The 14,860-nt window shown below is 38.1% G+C and overlaps 1 protein-coding gene across 1 annotated transcript; it reads right to left on the bottom strand.

Moving 5' to 3' along the window:
* Positions 1-9,045: 9,045 nt before the first annotated feature.
* Positions 9,046-12,278, bottom strand: LOC127977365 (extracellular calcium-sensing receptor-like). Its single transcript, XM_052582239.1, has 6 exons — positions 12,058-12,278; positions 11,663-11,954; positions 10,641-11,426; positions 10,343-10,567; positions 10,074-10,197; positions 9,046-9,941 (listed from the first exon to the last, which is right to left on the bottom strand). The coding sequence occupies exons 1-6, from the start codon at positions 12,276-12,278 to the stop codon at positions 9,046-9,048; spliced, it is 2,544 nt and encodes an 847-aa protein (XP_052438199.1).
* Between the last annotated feature and the right edge of the window lie 2,582 nt (positions 12,279-14,860).

The raw sequence follows: 14,860 nt of genomic DNA, 5'->3' as shown, positions 1-14,860 counted from the left end.
ACACACTGTTTTCCTAATTAATGTTGTTCAGTTGCTTTGACTCAATCTGTTTTCTTTAAAGCGTTATATAAATAAAAGTGACTTGACTTCACTTCTTGCCCTCTAAGAGATGTCTGGCTGTTGTACTGGCATCTTTATCTGATGGTGTTGGACAGTTTACTTATGTTAGTCCACCAAGATCCAATCTAAATGTTGCAAACCTTTGTCCACTATTGTGATCAGAGAGGGGCCCCGCCATAAACTTGGCCCTGGAATGTGCTGTCCACTACACATATATTCTACAACTCTAATGGTACCATCAGGACCATGCCATATTGTTTTCATTTAATTCTGCCTTTCAGACGCTACAAGATATGCTGTTATGTTCATAAGTTTACATACCCCTAACACAGAGATAAGCAAACTCAGTCCTGGAGGGCCAGTGTTCTGCAGAGTTTTGCTCCAATCCCAATCAAGCTCATCTGGCTGTAGCCTTCTAGTAATCCTGAAAAGAGATTATTCCACAATTTGGGGGCATAAGATGAAAATGCCCGATCACCCCTGGAATGCAGCCATGTTTTAGGAACGACAAACAGACCACTCTGTACGTACTCTGCCATGGTATAACAGTAATACTTACTCTCTCACGAAAAAAAAACTCTTTAGTCTTGAGCACAAATGGAGAAAAACTTGGAAGTTTTTAAAATTGAATGGAAAAACAGTATGTCCAGCTATAGACAGGCCCTAAAAACTGCCAGGGCTGAGCAAACTCATTGAAAATAACCAAAACAATCCAAGGTTTTTATTTAGCACAGTGGCTAGATTAATGAATAACCAGATGCCACCTGATTCTAATATTCCATCAAGGTTTAATATTAATAATTTTATTAATTTCTTCAATGATAAAATAGATAACATCAGAAATACAATAACAAATGTAGATTCTACAGCGTTTAGTACTTCAGTTTCATCCATCGCACCCAAAGATAAACTACAGCGCTTTACAACTATCGAACAGGAAGACCTAAATAAACTTATAACTGTATCTAAACCAACAACATGTTTATTAGATCCTGTACCCACTAAATTACTGAAAAAGTTGTTACCTATAGCAGAAGAACCGCTTCTAAACATTATTAACTCATCGTTATCTTTAGGTCACATCCCAAAACCATTCAAACTGGTGGTTATTAAGCTTCTTATTAAGAAACCATAACTAGATCCTAGTGAACTGGCAAATTATAAGCCCATTTCAAATCTTCCATTTATGTCTAAAATTTTAGAAAAAGTTGTGTCTGCTCAATTGAGCTCCTTCCTGTAAAAAAATTATCTGTATGAAGAATTTCAGTCAGATTTCAGGCCCCACCATAGCACAGAAACGACACTTGTTACAAGTACAAATGACTTGCTTCGTGCATCAGATCAAGACTGCATCTGCATCTGCAATGGGTAGTACATTAAAGTTAGCTCAAATGATATATATAGAATTTTAATAATTAATCAGGAATATATATATATATCTCATATGACAGTTACATTAAAATTATTGAAGATGAAAAATAGGTCAATTGTATATAGCAATAATTCATTACAAGGCACTGTAATTTACTCATTAATATGTCAATATTCCATTCTTCACATCAATTATCGTGATATCTTTTACTGGGAATTAATGCAAATCGAACAGTGGTTTGTCCAGCAAACGGCTGTAAGATTAACTTATCAACTTTCAATAAAGTTATCACTTTTTATAATTCCAGGAAAAAAGCAATCATGAATATATGTTGGATTTTAATAATTGAACTAATAATACATTGAACTACGATTCACACAGAGTAAATATGCGTATAACAATACAAACAATAATCACAAATACATGACATAACAGAATACAGATGAGAGGGAGAGAGAGAGAGAGGATGAGAGAGGAAGTTGAGACAGAATAGGCAAGATCACAGAATGATCGCCCAGTATGGCAAAATCACAGACCTTTTGACAGACAAAAAGTAATCAGATCACATTGAAAAGGGAATAGACAACCTTTAAGCAGCATTTAAATCTCTCTAGAAAATAATACTTGCATGTAGGTCTCTTAGGACGTGCATACGTGTGTCGTTCTTTTGGAGCTGGGCATGTTCTGTGAAGTATCAAAGGTTCAATGAATGTGAAGTTACCAAATAAATGATTCAGAGTTCATGTCCCTTGTGTAGGGAGAGGCGAATATGAGAATAAAACTTAGTAAAGGAAAGAAAAGAAAAATGGAGATGAAAGCTCCCTAAGGAGCAATGAGAACAGACTTTCTCTTAAACGCAGTGCTGAGACAAAGAAAAAGCATAGACGAAAAACGTATTCATATGCAGAATTCTGTCAGGAGAAATGGGCAGGATTCAGATGCGGGTTTACACAGAGCTTTATTAAAGCAGAGGAGGCAGAGCAGATGAGTCACGTTCACAGGTTTCACTCATAGTGACAGGATGAAAAGTCGAAGCAGATGAATCAAAGCCGATGAGTAACGTTCCACAGTAATTCTGTGCTTGTAAGAACAGGGGGCAGAGAAATCAGCTAAACGCACTGGAGCCTGAGGACAAGACACGACAAGGTGAGTGCAACGAACAGCTAGAAGATCGGAGCTATTGGTACGAGTAACAACAGTCTGAAAATAGACAGAGAAACAGGGAATGATAAAGGGAAAAAATTTGAAGAACATAGAGAACAGGTGGCGAGCAATTAAGGTTCACAACAGGGAAACAAGGAAGGAGGGGAAAACTCAAACAGGCAGACGCGGTGAGCTGTCAAGCGATCCAAACACACACAAATACACACACACACACACACACACACAAACACACACACCACAAAGGAAGGTGATTAGCCCCGAGACCCGACAGAATTACACACATTTAAAGTTTGAATAACATACGATAAAATTGCAGATATGGGAAGACATCTAAGCACAAAAAGCCAATACATTCAATACATTTAGAATACATTTTAAAAAGGTACTTTTCTAAGAAGAATTCCAGCGAGCTGGGATTTCCTGTTTCTCCCAGTTGGGTCATAAAATTTTATGACCTGTAGAATCTTCATCTTACTATCACTCCCTGTTGTTTAAAGTGATAAAATATTACTTAATTTCCATCATTTTTCTGATATTATCTAACAATCTAACCTGATTAAATTGATCATTTACTTTAATTTTAAATCTGTGAGTGCAGTGCACCTGCATTGCCTGAGCTTTTCCAGTCTGTCTATCGCTGTTTTCTTTTCTCCTCTGCTCTCTCTTGCTACTCTCTCTCCGGTTTTTCACAAGTTTATCAAACAACTGTGGTAAGAATATTTCATCAAGCATGGTGAGTAATGGCTTCTCCTGCTATTGTCATTTGCACTGCTTGCCACATGTACAGTTTATCTATCTCTGTCGGTGAACGTGACTATAGAGACACCAGCCAACATAGTCAAATGTTTACCGGGAGCCAGAGCGCCTGACATCTTGGCAAAGTTAAAATTGCTGGCTAATGCTAAACATAAATACAGTAAGATTGTTTTTCATGGCGGCGCTAATGATGTTCAACTTCGCCAGTTGGAGATCACTAAAAATAACATTAAAGAGGTGTGTGAACTTGCAAGTACGATGTCAGACACTGTAACATGCTCTGGTCCCCTCCCTGCTTACCGTGGTGATGAGATGCATAGCAGATTGTCATCACTCAATGGCTGGATGTCTAAGTGGTGCCTGTAGAATAACATAGGTTTCACATTTGGCTTCCAAACTCTGGAATAGCCTTCCTCATAATGTTCGGGGTTCAGACACACTCTCTTTGTTTAAATCTAGATTAAAAACACATCTCTTTCACCAAGCATTCGAATAATGCATCTCATAATTTGGGACTGCAGTTGTTGCTGATCAAATGCACATTATTATTCTTTAGCTTGGATTAAACTAATTAATTTGACTTTGTTGGAAAAGCAGCTATGCTAATGATGTCTCTATTTGTTTATCTGATTTCCACTTGGTTACTATGATTTACAAAAGCTCCAGTCTGGATCCAGAACACCTTAGAAGAGATGATGCCAACCCCTAAGATGACCTCAGATGATGCTAACCCCAAAACATACAGAACTAAAAAATATTGCTACTTACTATACAATCACATTATAATTGCTGTTAATGGGTTAGTTAAACCAAATATTAAAATTATGTCATTAATTAGTCACCCTTATGTCGTTCCAAACCTGTAAGACCTCTCTCTGTTCATCTTCGGAACACAGTTTAAGATATGTTAGATTTAGAGCTTTCTGTCCCTCCATTGAAAATGTATGTATTATATAATGTCCATGTCCAGAAAGGTAATTAAAAAATCATCAAAGTAGTCCATGTGACATCAGAGGGTCAGTTATAATTTGTTGAAGCATAGAAAATACATTTTGGTCCAAAAAAAATAAATAAATAAATACGACTTTATGGGGTTTCATACGTCAGCAGCGCCACTGCAGTGTTGTGAACAAGCTCACAACAGACCCGGAAGAGAAGACAATGCTGAATAAAGTCGTAATTTTTGTTATTTTTGGACCAAAATGTATTTTCGATGCTTCAACAAATTCTAACTGACCCTCTGCATATCTTTGCAGGCTTTTGTTTAATAACTTCTATAACGTGTTGTACAACACACAACATTCAAAATACCATCTTTTCATTCATTTGACAGACTTGTATCTTGTAATTCTAGTATTGTGTAATTGGTTTATTGCATCGTTAATAGACGATTTTGAGCGGTTGGGAGATGTGAAAGTGCATTCACTTTAATGTATATATATATATATATATATATATATATATATATATATATATATTAATGGTGGGCCGTTATCGGAGTTAACGTGCTGCTTTAACGTGAGACTCTTATCGGGCGATAAAAAAATATCGCCGTTAATCTATTCTCAAAGTTGGGTTGGGAGCTGGGTATATATTTAGCAAGCTATGATGACTTTCACCTTGATGTTTTATATAACTGACTGAGTCTGGCAGCCTAAAGGATGCTCAGGACAGTTGACGGGCAACTGCTGCACATCGTCACGGAAGCTTATATTTTTCACGTGTTTTTAAGCCTAACCGCTTGTCAATTTAAACATTAAAGCATCCAAACATAAGACGCGGAAAAGCTGAACAGAGTAGCTGGTTAGTCGTGCGCTGTGTTCGGTGTGGAGAGAAAGAGAGCCACGTATCACGGACAGCGACACTGAACCGAGCTCTCTTCTGCAAAGTTCTCCTCGAAGTCCCTCCTGCACCTGAACGAACAAATACAAATCGCTGTTTGAACAAACAAAAAGATGTGAAAGAGCCCAATTCAGTACTCGAGATATAAGCCAGTCAGTACTCGAGACACCAGATATAATTTATATATATATATATATAGCAAAACTGTAATAATGTGAGAAATGTTGAAAGTGTCTGAATAAATGTAGGTTTGACTGTATATTTCATTTTTACATTGAAGACTATCCAGTGCTATTTTACATTTAATTATTTATTAGACCTTGTGCAATCTGGAATTAGTTTACATCTTTTTCAATCACTTTGTGATGCATTTTGGAAACAGGAGATGAACCCCTTTTCTAATGCACCACCTAGCTTGATAAACCCCTTCTCAAAGACTTATTGTCAATTGAATTTGGGTAACACACATATTCTGAATGCCATATATACATACACTAGGGCAGAAGAAACAATTAATTGACATTATCAACAACTTCAACTTTTAAAAAAATTGTCGGCAAATGTTTTCGAGTAGTCGTTCGATCTCGTATCTACCTCCCACATAACAAACGGACTTGGCCCAAATGTGGCCTCAAGGTGGCACTGCTGGCCTCCTGTCGGCAATGGCATGTACCCTTTCAGCCAGAGCCGGGCCATGTGAGGCAATGACGGCACGGCTGGGATCCGGCACACAACATGAGGGCCGATTGTTGATGGGAGGAGTGTGGCTCAGATCAGTCCAGTGATATGTGGCCCAAATCAGGCTAAGATCTGGCAGCATATAATGTGGCCCATGATAAAAAAAGATAAATACAATATTCCATGATAATTTTATTACATTTTATATTATTATTCTTGGTACAAATAATCGTAGTATCCTTACTTGAAAGAATAGAGAGAGAGAGAGAGTATTTAACCATTATCATGTAATATTTATTTGGTTTACTATCTGACATACACAGATCTATAATAGAGAGTGTGGGAACATCATTTTTATTAGTATGCTGTCATGCACAGGCATTAAATAAAATGATCATGAAAGTATTTTATTTTTATTTAAATCCTGTATCCATTTGATACTTGGTGTGAGGAACAGATCCAAATTAAAACTGGATTCATTGGCGATATGTATCAAATTCCCCTTCAGCTATAGTAACTATTTAAAAATGTGCTGTTAAGAAGTTTTACAACAAGTTTTATGGCAGCAATATCAAACGCTCATTGGCTCTCGTCGGTTTTGTCAAAGATTGAGACATGCCATGTTTCCAGTGATGCGTGTTCTGAATTAGAAACGCGCGCCTTGAGGGAGTGGGATCGGGATAGTATTTTCAGCGTTTAACAACTGAAATTATGCCCTGCTTCTCACAATTCTATTATATTCTGCCAGAGTGGACTGCAACTGCAATGCATCATCATTTGGACTACTGTGGTACAGCTCTTTGTCACATCTGTAATAAATTTGTGTCTACATTAAAGCATGTCACAAAATGAATAATTAATTAATTTTAATATTTCATATTATTACCTTGTATATTACTATGATCGCAGTTAGGTCTGGGCTATATAAGGCTCAGGTGTGGCTCAGATTTGGGGATTCTGGTTTACTTAAAGCTGAGTATTGGCATCAATAATAAAACCTGTTTTGGCCAAGATCAGGGCCAGCTAAGTGAAAAGTGAAAGTGAAAGTGAAAGTGACGTGACATTCAGCCAAGTATGGTGACCCATACTCAGAATTTGTGCTCTGCATTTAACCCATCCGAAGTGCACACATGCAGAGCAGTGAACACACACACACACACATACTGTGAACACACTGTGAACACACACCCGGAGCAGTGGGCAGCCATTTATGCTGCGACGCCTGGGGAGCAGTTCGGGGTTCGATGCCATGCTCAAGGGCACCTAAGTCGTGGTATGGAAGGTAAATAGAGAGAGAACTGTACATGCACTCCCCCCACCCACAATTCCTGCCGACCCGGGACTCGAACTCATAAACCTTTCGATTGGGAGTCCGACTCTCTAACCATTAGGCCACGACTTCCCTTAATTAAGGCTGATTAACTGGCTGAGATTCGGGCCGGTTATGGCCCATGTATAGCCCGAGTCTTTAATAAAGTTCTGGGCCACTTCCAGGTCGTCATTCTTTGCGGTACTTGGGCCGAGGGAAAAGTCATTGTGTTGCCCAGATCTGGGCCAGAAGACATTTGCTATGTGGGCTAATGTGAGAGCCTGCAATAATGCGGTTTGACCAGTGTGGCACTGTAGCGCAAGACTGTATTACAGCTCTCCTGATTCAGTTCAAAAGAAGAATAAGTGTTTCAGTTAACCTGAGAACCAAAGGCCCCGTTTGGATGAATATGTAAATATATACTGCGCACCTACCTCTCAATAACTAAATAAACACAACAATAACTGACCGCAATGTAAAAGTAGCACTTAAGAACACATTTGATTACAGCGATGTGGATGTTTGCACGAACTCTGAGGTTCGGCACTCAAGTAAAGAAAAATCCACCCACATGGAATATGTGGAATATAAACATATATGTTTTAATATAGGCTTTGATATAGATTTTTAATATATTTGACATATATCAAACATGTCGGCTTCATCGCTCTGTCTCCTCTTCACCAATAAGCTGGTGTGTGGTAGGCGTTCTGGCGCAATATGGCTGCCATCACATCATCCAGGTGGATGTTGCCCACTGGTGGTGATTGAGGAGATTCCCCCCTTCTATATAAATGGTTTGAGTGTTAAGGAATTATTATAATGACTATTTACGATTTGAGTTAGGCAATGCTCCTTATTGATTGAGAGCAGATAAATAAGCTTAATGACACCACACACTGTAGAAGGCTTTAGACCCAGCTCTGCTGATCAGTCTGCACCATGCCATTTAAGTCTGGTGGCAGTCAGGTCGTATGGCAGTCATGTCATGTGGCCCAAGTCATAGTTCTCAGAACATTCTCAGTTTACAAGTTGTAATTATGAGTTCTGCCTGAAAGTGAACACTTCAGCGTTGATCATATTGCCATAGAACACATAATTGGTTTGAGTGGTTTGAGTGTCCGGGAAAGTGCTATATAAATTTAAGGAATTATTATAATTACTATTTACGATTTGAGTTAGGCGATGCTCCTTATTGATTGAGAGCAGATAAATAAGCATAATGACACCACACACTGTAGAAGGCTTTAGACCCAGCTCTGCTGATCAGTCTGCACCATGCCATTTAAGTCTGGTGGCAGTCAGGTCGTATGGCAGTCATGTCATGTGGCCCAAGTCATAGTTCTCAGAACATTCTCAGTTTACAAGTTGTAATTATGAGTTCTGCCTGAAAGTGAACACTTCAATGTTGATCATATTGCCATAGAACACATAATTCAACTCCAAGTAGAACTTGGCATGTTGTAATTTCATAATTACATAATTACAGTAATAATAACATGGCATAATTAAAGATTTAGTTGCACCTCAAGTGGTTTAAAATAATGTGATAACAAATACTTGCAAGTCTACGTTTATGGAAAACTATGGAATTTGATTTGAGTGTTTTTTACTGGAAAAGTATAGAAAAAAGAAAAGAAAAGAAAAAAATAGGGAAACAACACTGTTTTAATAACTTTAGAATAATTTGATTGCATTTAATAAAATGTAACATGCACATAAAAAAACATTAAACCTTTATCCAAAAATGTCCTTCGTCTTCTTCTTAAATGTCTTTCTAAATTAAATAAAATAAAATTTGCATTAACAAATTTCCATTTCTTGCTAAGTTACACCCTTCTCAGCCCCCCCACCACATAGATGACTATTTCCTCATCATTTCTTTCTTTGTGTTCTTCTCTGGTTTTAACAAAATTATGTAACATTTTGGAGCAAATATGCAAAATAGTAAACCAAAACTTGATGCTAATATAGCAAATATCTGCACAGCTACAGTAAATTTTCCTGGAGAACTGACATAAGCTGGGATAAATGTGAGCCAGACAGCACAGAATATGAGCATACTGAATGTGATGAACTTGGCTTCATTGAAGTTATCAGGGAGCTTGCGAGCAAGAAAAGCTAAAAGAAAACACATGACTGATAGCATGCCAGTATAACCCAAAACAGCCCAAAAACCAATAGCTGAACCTAAGTTACATTCAAGGATGATCTTTTCTCTATAATAACTCAAATTCATGTATGGAAAAGGTGGGGATATTGTTAACCAAAGCACACAGATAATCACCTGCATTAAAGTTAAGGAAACAACACTGAGTCGTTGTTGTGCAGGCCCAAACCATTTCATAACATTACTTCCTGGAAGTGTAGCTTTGAAGGCCATTAAAACAACTATTGTTTTCCCGAGAACACAGGAGATACAGAGGACAAAAGTGATCCCAAACGTTGTGTGACGCAACATACAGGACAGCTCAGTGGGGCGGCCAATGAAAGTTAGTGAACAGAGAAAACACAGTGAGAGTGAAAAGAGCAACAGGAAGCTCAGCTCTGAATTGTTGGCTCTTACAATACATGTTTCCTTTTGAAGATAAAACAGAATATATACCATTGCTGTTAATAAAACTCCAATGAAGGAGAAAATACAGAACACCATCCCCATGATTTCTGTATACGACAGGAATTCAACCACTTTTAATACACATCTGTCTTTACTTTCATTCGACCAGTACTCCAAATCACAAGGAAAGCAGTCACTAGAATCTGTGAAGAAATTATTCAAATATATACAAAGAAATGTTAGTGAATGTAAGGTGCATTGTAAATTCACTTGACAAAGAGAACATTATTGCACTACTTACTAACATAATTTCATTAGAGTATGTACCATTTTACCTGTGCCATTACTGATTTCTCCTTCTGCACATGGAATACAGTCATAACAGCAGACAGGTCGTCCTTTTTGCACAGCCTTCCTAGTGCCGGGGGGGCAAATCTCACTGCACACGGACACAGGCAACTATATGAAAATAAGTTATCACATAAAACCTCACAATGATGATGGTTTGTACTGGTAAAATAACTCATCTTAAATAATAACTTTTATCACTGCTTTTACACATATTCAACTGACTGATATTAATTCATTTATGATGTTAATTTACCTGTCCACTTTTCTCTGCCCATAGTATGTGTTCTTGATTGACTTGAAGATGTTCTGAAGGCAGCGAGCTGTCATAGAGGCCCACAAGCTCAAACCGCATACTTCCATCCTCAGCAGACTGCCAGTTTACAAGGTCATATCGTGCCACTGGATCACCACTTTCATCAAAAAAGATTTCTTCACCTGTTTTAACAGTAAATCTCACATCCCTCATATACTTTAACACCTAAGAAGAAACATCAGAAACATTATTCTTATATTACGTAGTTTCAGTATAAAACCATGTGCTCCTCATTTACCATTTGTGGTATAGGCCATCCTATTTTGCTGCTGTTGGTGGAGGTTCTGAATTCTTTTAATATGTTATGTAGTGTATATGCGATGGCATACACTGCAGTGTACACCTTATTTGCTATCCGTAGCTCTGATACATCAGTATATTCATTTTGCAGCTCTGCAAGTCTCTCTGAACCAGTACAGCCACTGCCAATGCTATTGAATGAGCACTGAAAAACTATTTCCCAAAATTCTTTTAAAAGTTCATTTGTTGGTTCTTTATAAGGGTGCACATTCACTAGGAACTCTCGCAGGCCCATAATTTTGGCATTTGCTATAGCAAAACCCACAGCTCCAGAGAGAAAACTATATTCCTTTGTTTCTGCAAGAGTTTGAGAAGTGATCCAGGATTCACTGCCAACCCACTGTATCCCTGTGATGTTGTGTTGCAAAATTACTTTCAGGAGGGGCAGAAAATCTCCTAATGCAATAAAAGCAAGCACAACCCTGGCAGTGCCCTTTTTGATCACCTCCAGTGTCTTCAGAAACTGTTCTTGTGGATCATTGTTTAATATGGCCTCTGAGTATTCTATACAAACCCCTTCTTCTTTTGCAGCCTCCTCAAATGCTGCAATTCCATTATTACCATAGTCATTGCGACTCCTGACTGTCCCAACCCACGTCCAGCCAAGGTTTTTGACAAGCTGGGCCAGAGCTCTGCTTTGGTAATAATCGCTGGATATTGTTCTGAAGAAGGATGGATACCTTTTTCTGTCACTCAGGCATGCACATGTGGCAAAATGACTGATCTGCAATATAAAGAATCAGTGTATAATGTGTTAAACACATTGTTTATCAAAAATACTTTTCAGTTTTCATGCCACTAAGTGTGCTAATATACACAGTTCAATACATTGCTTTTTATATTTAAAACAGTTTCTCTCAATTTTCAAAATTTGATCTGAAGCATATATTTTCTTTATAAATTCCAAATGTTCATCATATTCTGATTACACTAACCAGCAGCAGATAACTAAGTTCTTACAACAGGTAAGCTGAATGGACCAACTACAGATGCCAAGCCAATGGTGGATGAGGATGCTGAATCTCCAACAATGGCATGAACAGCTGGTGGTCTAAAGCAGGATGTATCACTCAAAGTTTCTTCATAACCATTCATCAAAGCCATGCCGGAGAGGATTGTTTGAGTGAAAGAACGACATGAGTCATATATCTTATAGCCCAAAGAAAGACCAGGCAACAACTGTGTGCTGTTATTAATCTCCTCGATGGCAAAAATCAGTGTCTGAGCAAATTTAAACTCACGCAAGTTTAAGCTGTGGTGAATAAAAGCATCAACTGTATTACATCCAGCAAAGAATCATCAGAGCGATATATTTAAGAACTTTTTTGTTGTTATTCATTAGTATCATCACTGACCTGGCACATGTTGTTGGATCTGGTTTGGAAGTATAATTATGCATTTTTAACAGAGCATTTCTATGGATTGAGAAAATCGCCCCAATGTTGATGTCTCTTTCTGCAGAAAGTGAAGGAAAGGCAGGCTGACCAAGCAGGCTGCAGACTTGTGCTGAAGCTGGCACTAAGATGCCACCTAAAATGAGCAGCAGTACCTGCATTGACACTGTCCTCTTTACCATGCCAGTATGTACGTGGGACAAGATCCTCTGAGGCAAAACAGCGCTGCCTTTTATGTCTGCATTTTTTCATATCTTCAAATGTCCTTTGGGGCTTATTGAATCCATAACTATATTTTTCTCTTTGCCCTCAGGTCTAAGGATGAAGGTGCTCTAACGTAATTGTTTTTGTATTGATTTTCTCCATCTATTTTTATTTTATTTATTTATTTATTTATTTTTATTTTACACTACAGTGTCTGGGGAAGAGAAAATGTAAATCGCAGAGACTACAGATCTGGTAGCATTTTTCCAAATCTTAACCTCTTAACATTCTATGATATTTTCCATACCATATTTATTTATTTATCTATACTGGTATGTGTATATACCAGTATGTATATATATATATATATATATATATATATATATATATATATATATATATATATATATAGATGTGTGTGTGTGTGTGTGTGTGTGTGTGTGTGTATATATATATATATATATATATATATATATATATATATATATATATATATATATATATATATACACACACTGAACAAAAATGCAACACTTTTGTTTTTGCCCCCATTTTTCATGAGCTGAACTCAAAGATCTTAGACTTTTTCGAAGTACACAAAAGGCCTATTTCTCTCAAATATTGTTCACAAATCTGTCTAAATCTGTGTTTGTGAGCACTTCTCCTTTGCTGAGATAATCCATCCAACTCACAGGTTTGGCATATCAAGATGCTGATTAGACAGCATGATTATTGCACAGGTGTGCCTTAGGCTGGCCACAATAAAAGGCCACTCTAAAATCAACCAGCACAATACCACAGATGTTGCAAGTTTTGAGGGAGCGTGAAAATGGCATGCTGACTGCAGGATTGTCTACCTGAGCTGTTGCTCGTGAATTGTATGTTAATTTCTCTACCATAAGCCGTCTCCAAAGGCGTTTCAGAGAATTTGGCAGTACATGCAACTGGCCTTACAACCGCAGACCACTTGTAACCACACCAGTCCAGGACCTTCACATCCAGCATCTTCACCTCCAAGATCGTCTGAGACCAACCACCCAGACAGCTGCTGCAACAATGTTTGCATAACCAAAGAAACTCTTCAAACAAACTATCAAAAAACCATCTCAGGGAAGCTCATCTGCATGCTCGTCATCCTCATCGGGGTCTCGACCTGACAGTTCATCGTCGTAACAGACTTGAGTGGGCAAATGCTCACATTCGATGGCGTCTTTTAGCACTGTGGAGAGGTGTTCTCTTCACGGATGAATCCTGATTTTCAGTGTACAGGGCAGATGGCAGACAGCGTGTATGGCGTCGTGTGGGTGAACGATTTGCTGATGTCAGTGTTGTGCATATAGTGGCTTATGGTATGGGCAGGCATATGTTATGGACAACGAATACAGGTACATTTTATTGATGGCATTTTGAATGAACAGAGATACCGTGACAAGATCCTGATGCCCATTTTTGTGCCATTCATCTACAACCATCATCTCATGTTGCAGCATGGTAATGCCCGGCCCCACGTTTCAAGGATCTGTACACAATTCCTGGAAGCTGAAAACATCCCAGTTCTTGCATGGCCAGCATACTCACCGAACATATCACCCATTGAGCATGTTTGGGATACTCTGGATCGGCGTATACGATAGCGTGTTCCAGTTCCTGCCAATATCCAACAACTTCACACAGCCATTGAAGAGGAGTGGACCAACATTCCAAAGGCTACAATCAACAACCTGATCAACTCTATGAGAAGGAGATGTGTTGCACTGCATGAGGCAAATGGTGGTCACACTAGATACTGACTGGTTTTCAGAGCCCCCTGGGCCCCCGCAATACTGTAAAACTGTCCATTTTAGATTGGTCTTTTTTGTGGCCAGCCTAAGACACAACTGTGCAGTGATCATGCTGTAATCAGCATCTTGATATTCCACATCTTTGAGGTGGATGGATTATCTCGGCAAAGGAAAGGTGCTCACTAACACAGATTTGTGAATAATATTTGTGAGAAATAGGCCTTTTGTGTACATAGAGAAAAGTCTTAGATATTTGAGTTCAGCTCATGAAAAATGAGGGTACAAAAACCTGCGTTTATGAGTTTTTTTTCAGTAAGTGTGTGTGTGTGTGTATATATATATATATATATATATATATATATATATATATATATATATATATATATATATATATATATGCATTTATGTGTATTTGGAAATGTGTACTGCTTCTTTAAGAGACGCTTACACAGGGAGTTTTGTTGAAATATACTTGGTCGAACATGTGCTTAACAGCATGTTTGTATGTTGCTATTATCACCTTGGTCATATTAGAGTGTCTGAGTTCATTCCTCCAATCAGGATGGAGAGGGGGCGGGACTTGGAAGAAAGCAAGGAAGATTGAAGATCAGTCAAGAGATAGATGGAGAGAAGCAGGATATTGTCTAGATAGCCAAGGATTTTAGGCCATAAAATCCGAAACGTTTCTAAAGATTATCCTAAAGTAGACATAAGAAACAGTGTTTTAGACCTTAAAACCTACCAGTTTCTTAAGTGCAGTCAGCATTTCTTCAACATAG

The sequence above is a fragment of the Carassius gibelio genome, chromosome B18, assembly GCF_023724105.1.
Source record: "Carassius gibelio isolate Cgi1373 ecotype wild population from Czech Republic chromosome B18, carGib1.2-hapl.c, whole genome shotgun sequence".
Classification (NCBI taxonomy): domain Eukaryota; kingdom Metazoa; phylum Chordata; class Actinopteri; order Cypriniformes; family Cyprinidae; genus Carassius; species Carassius gibelio.
This window is presented reverse-complemented; position numbering and strand designations above follow the sequence as displayed.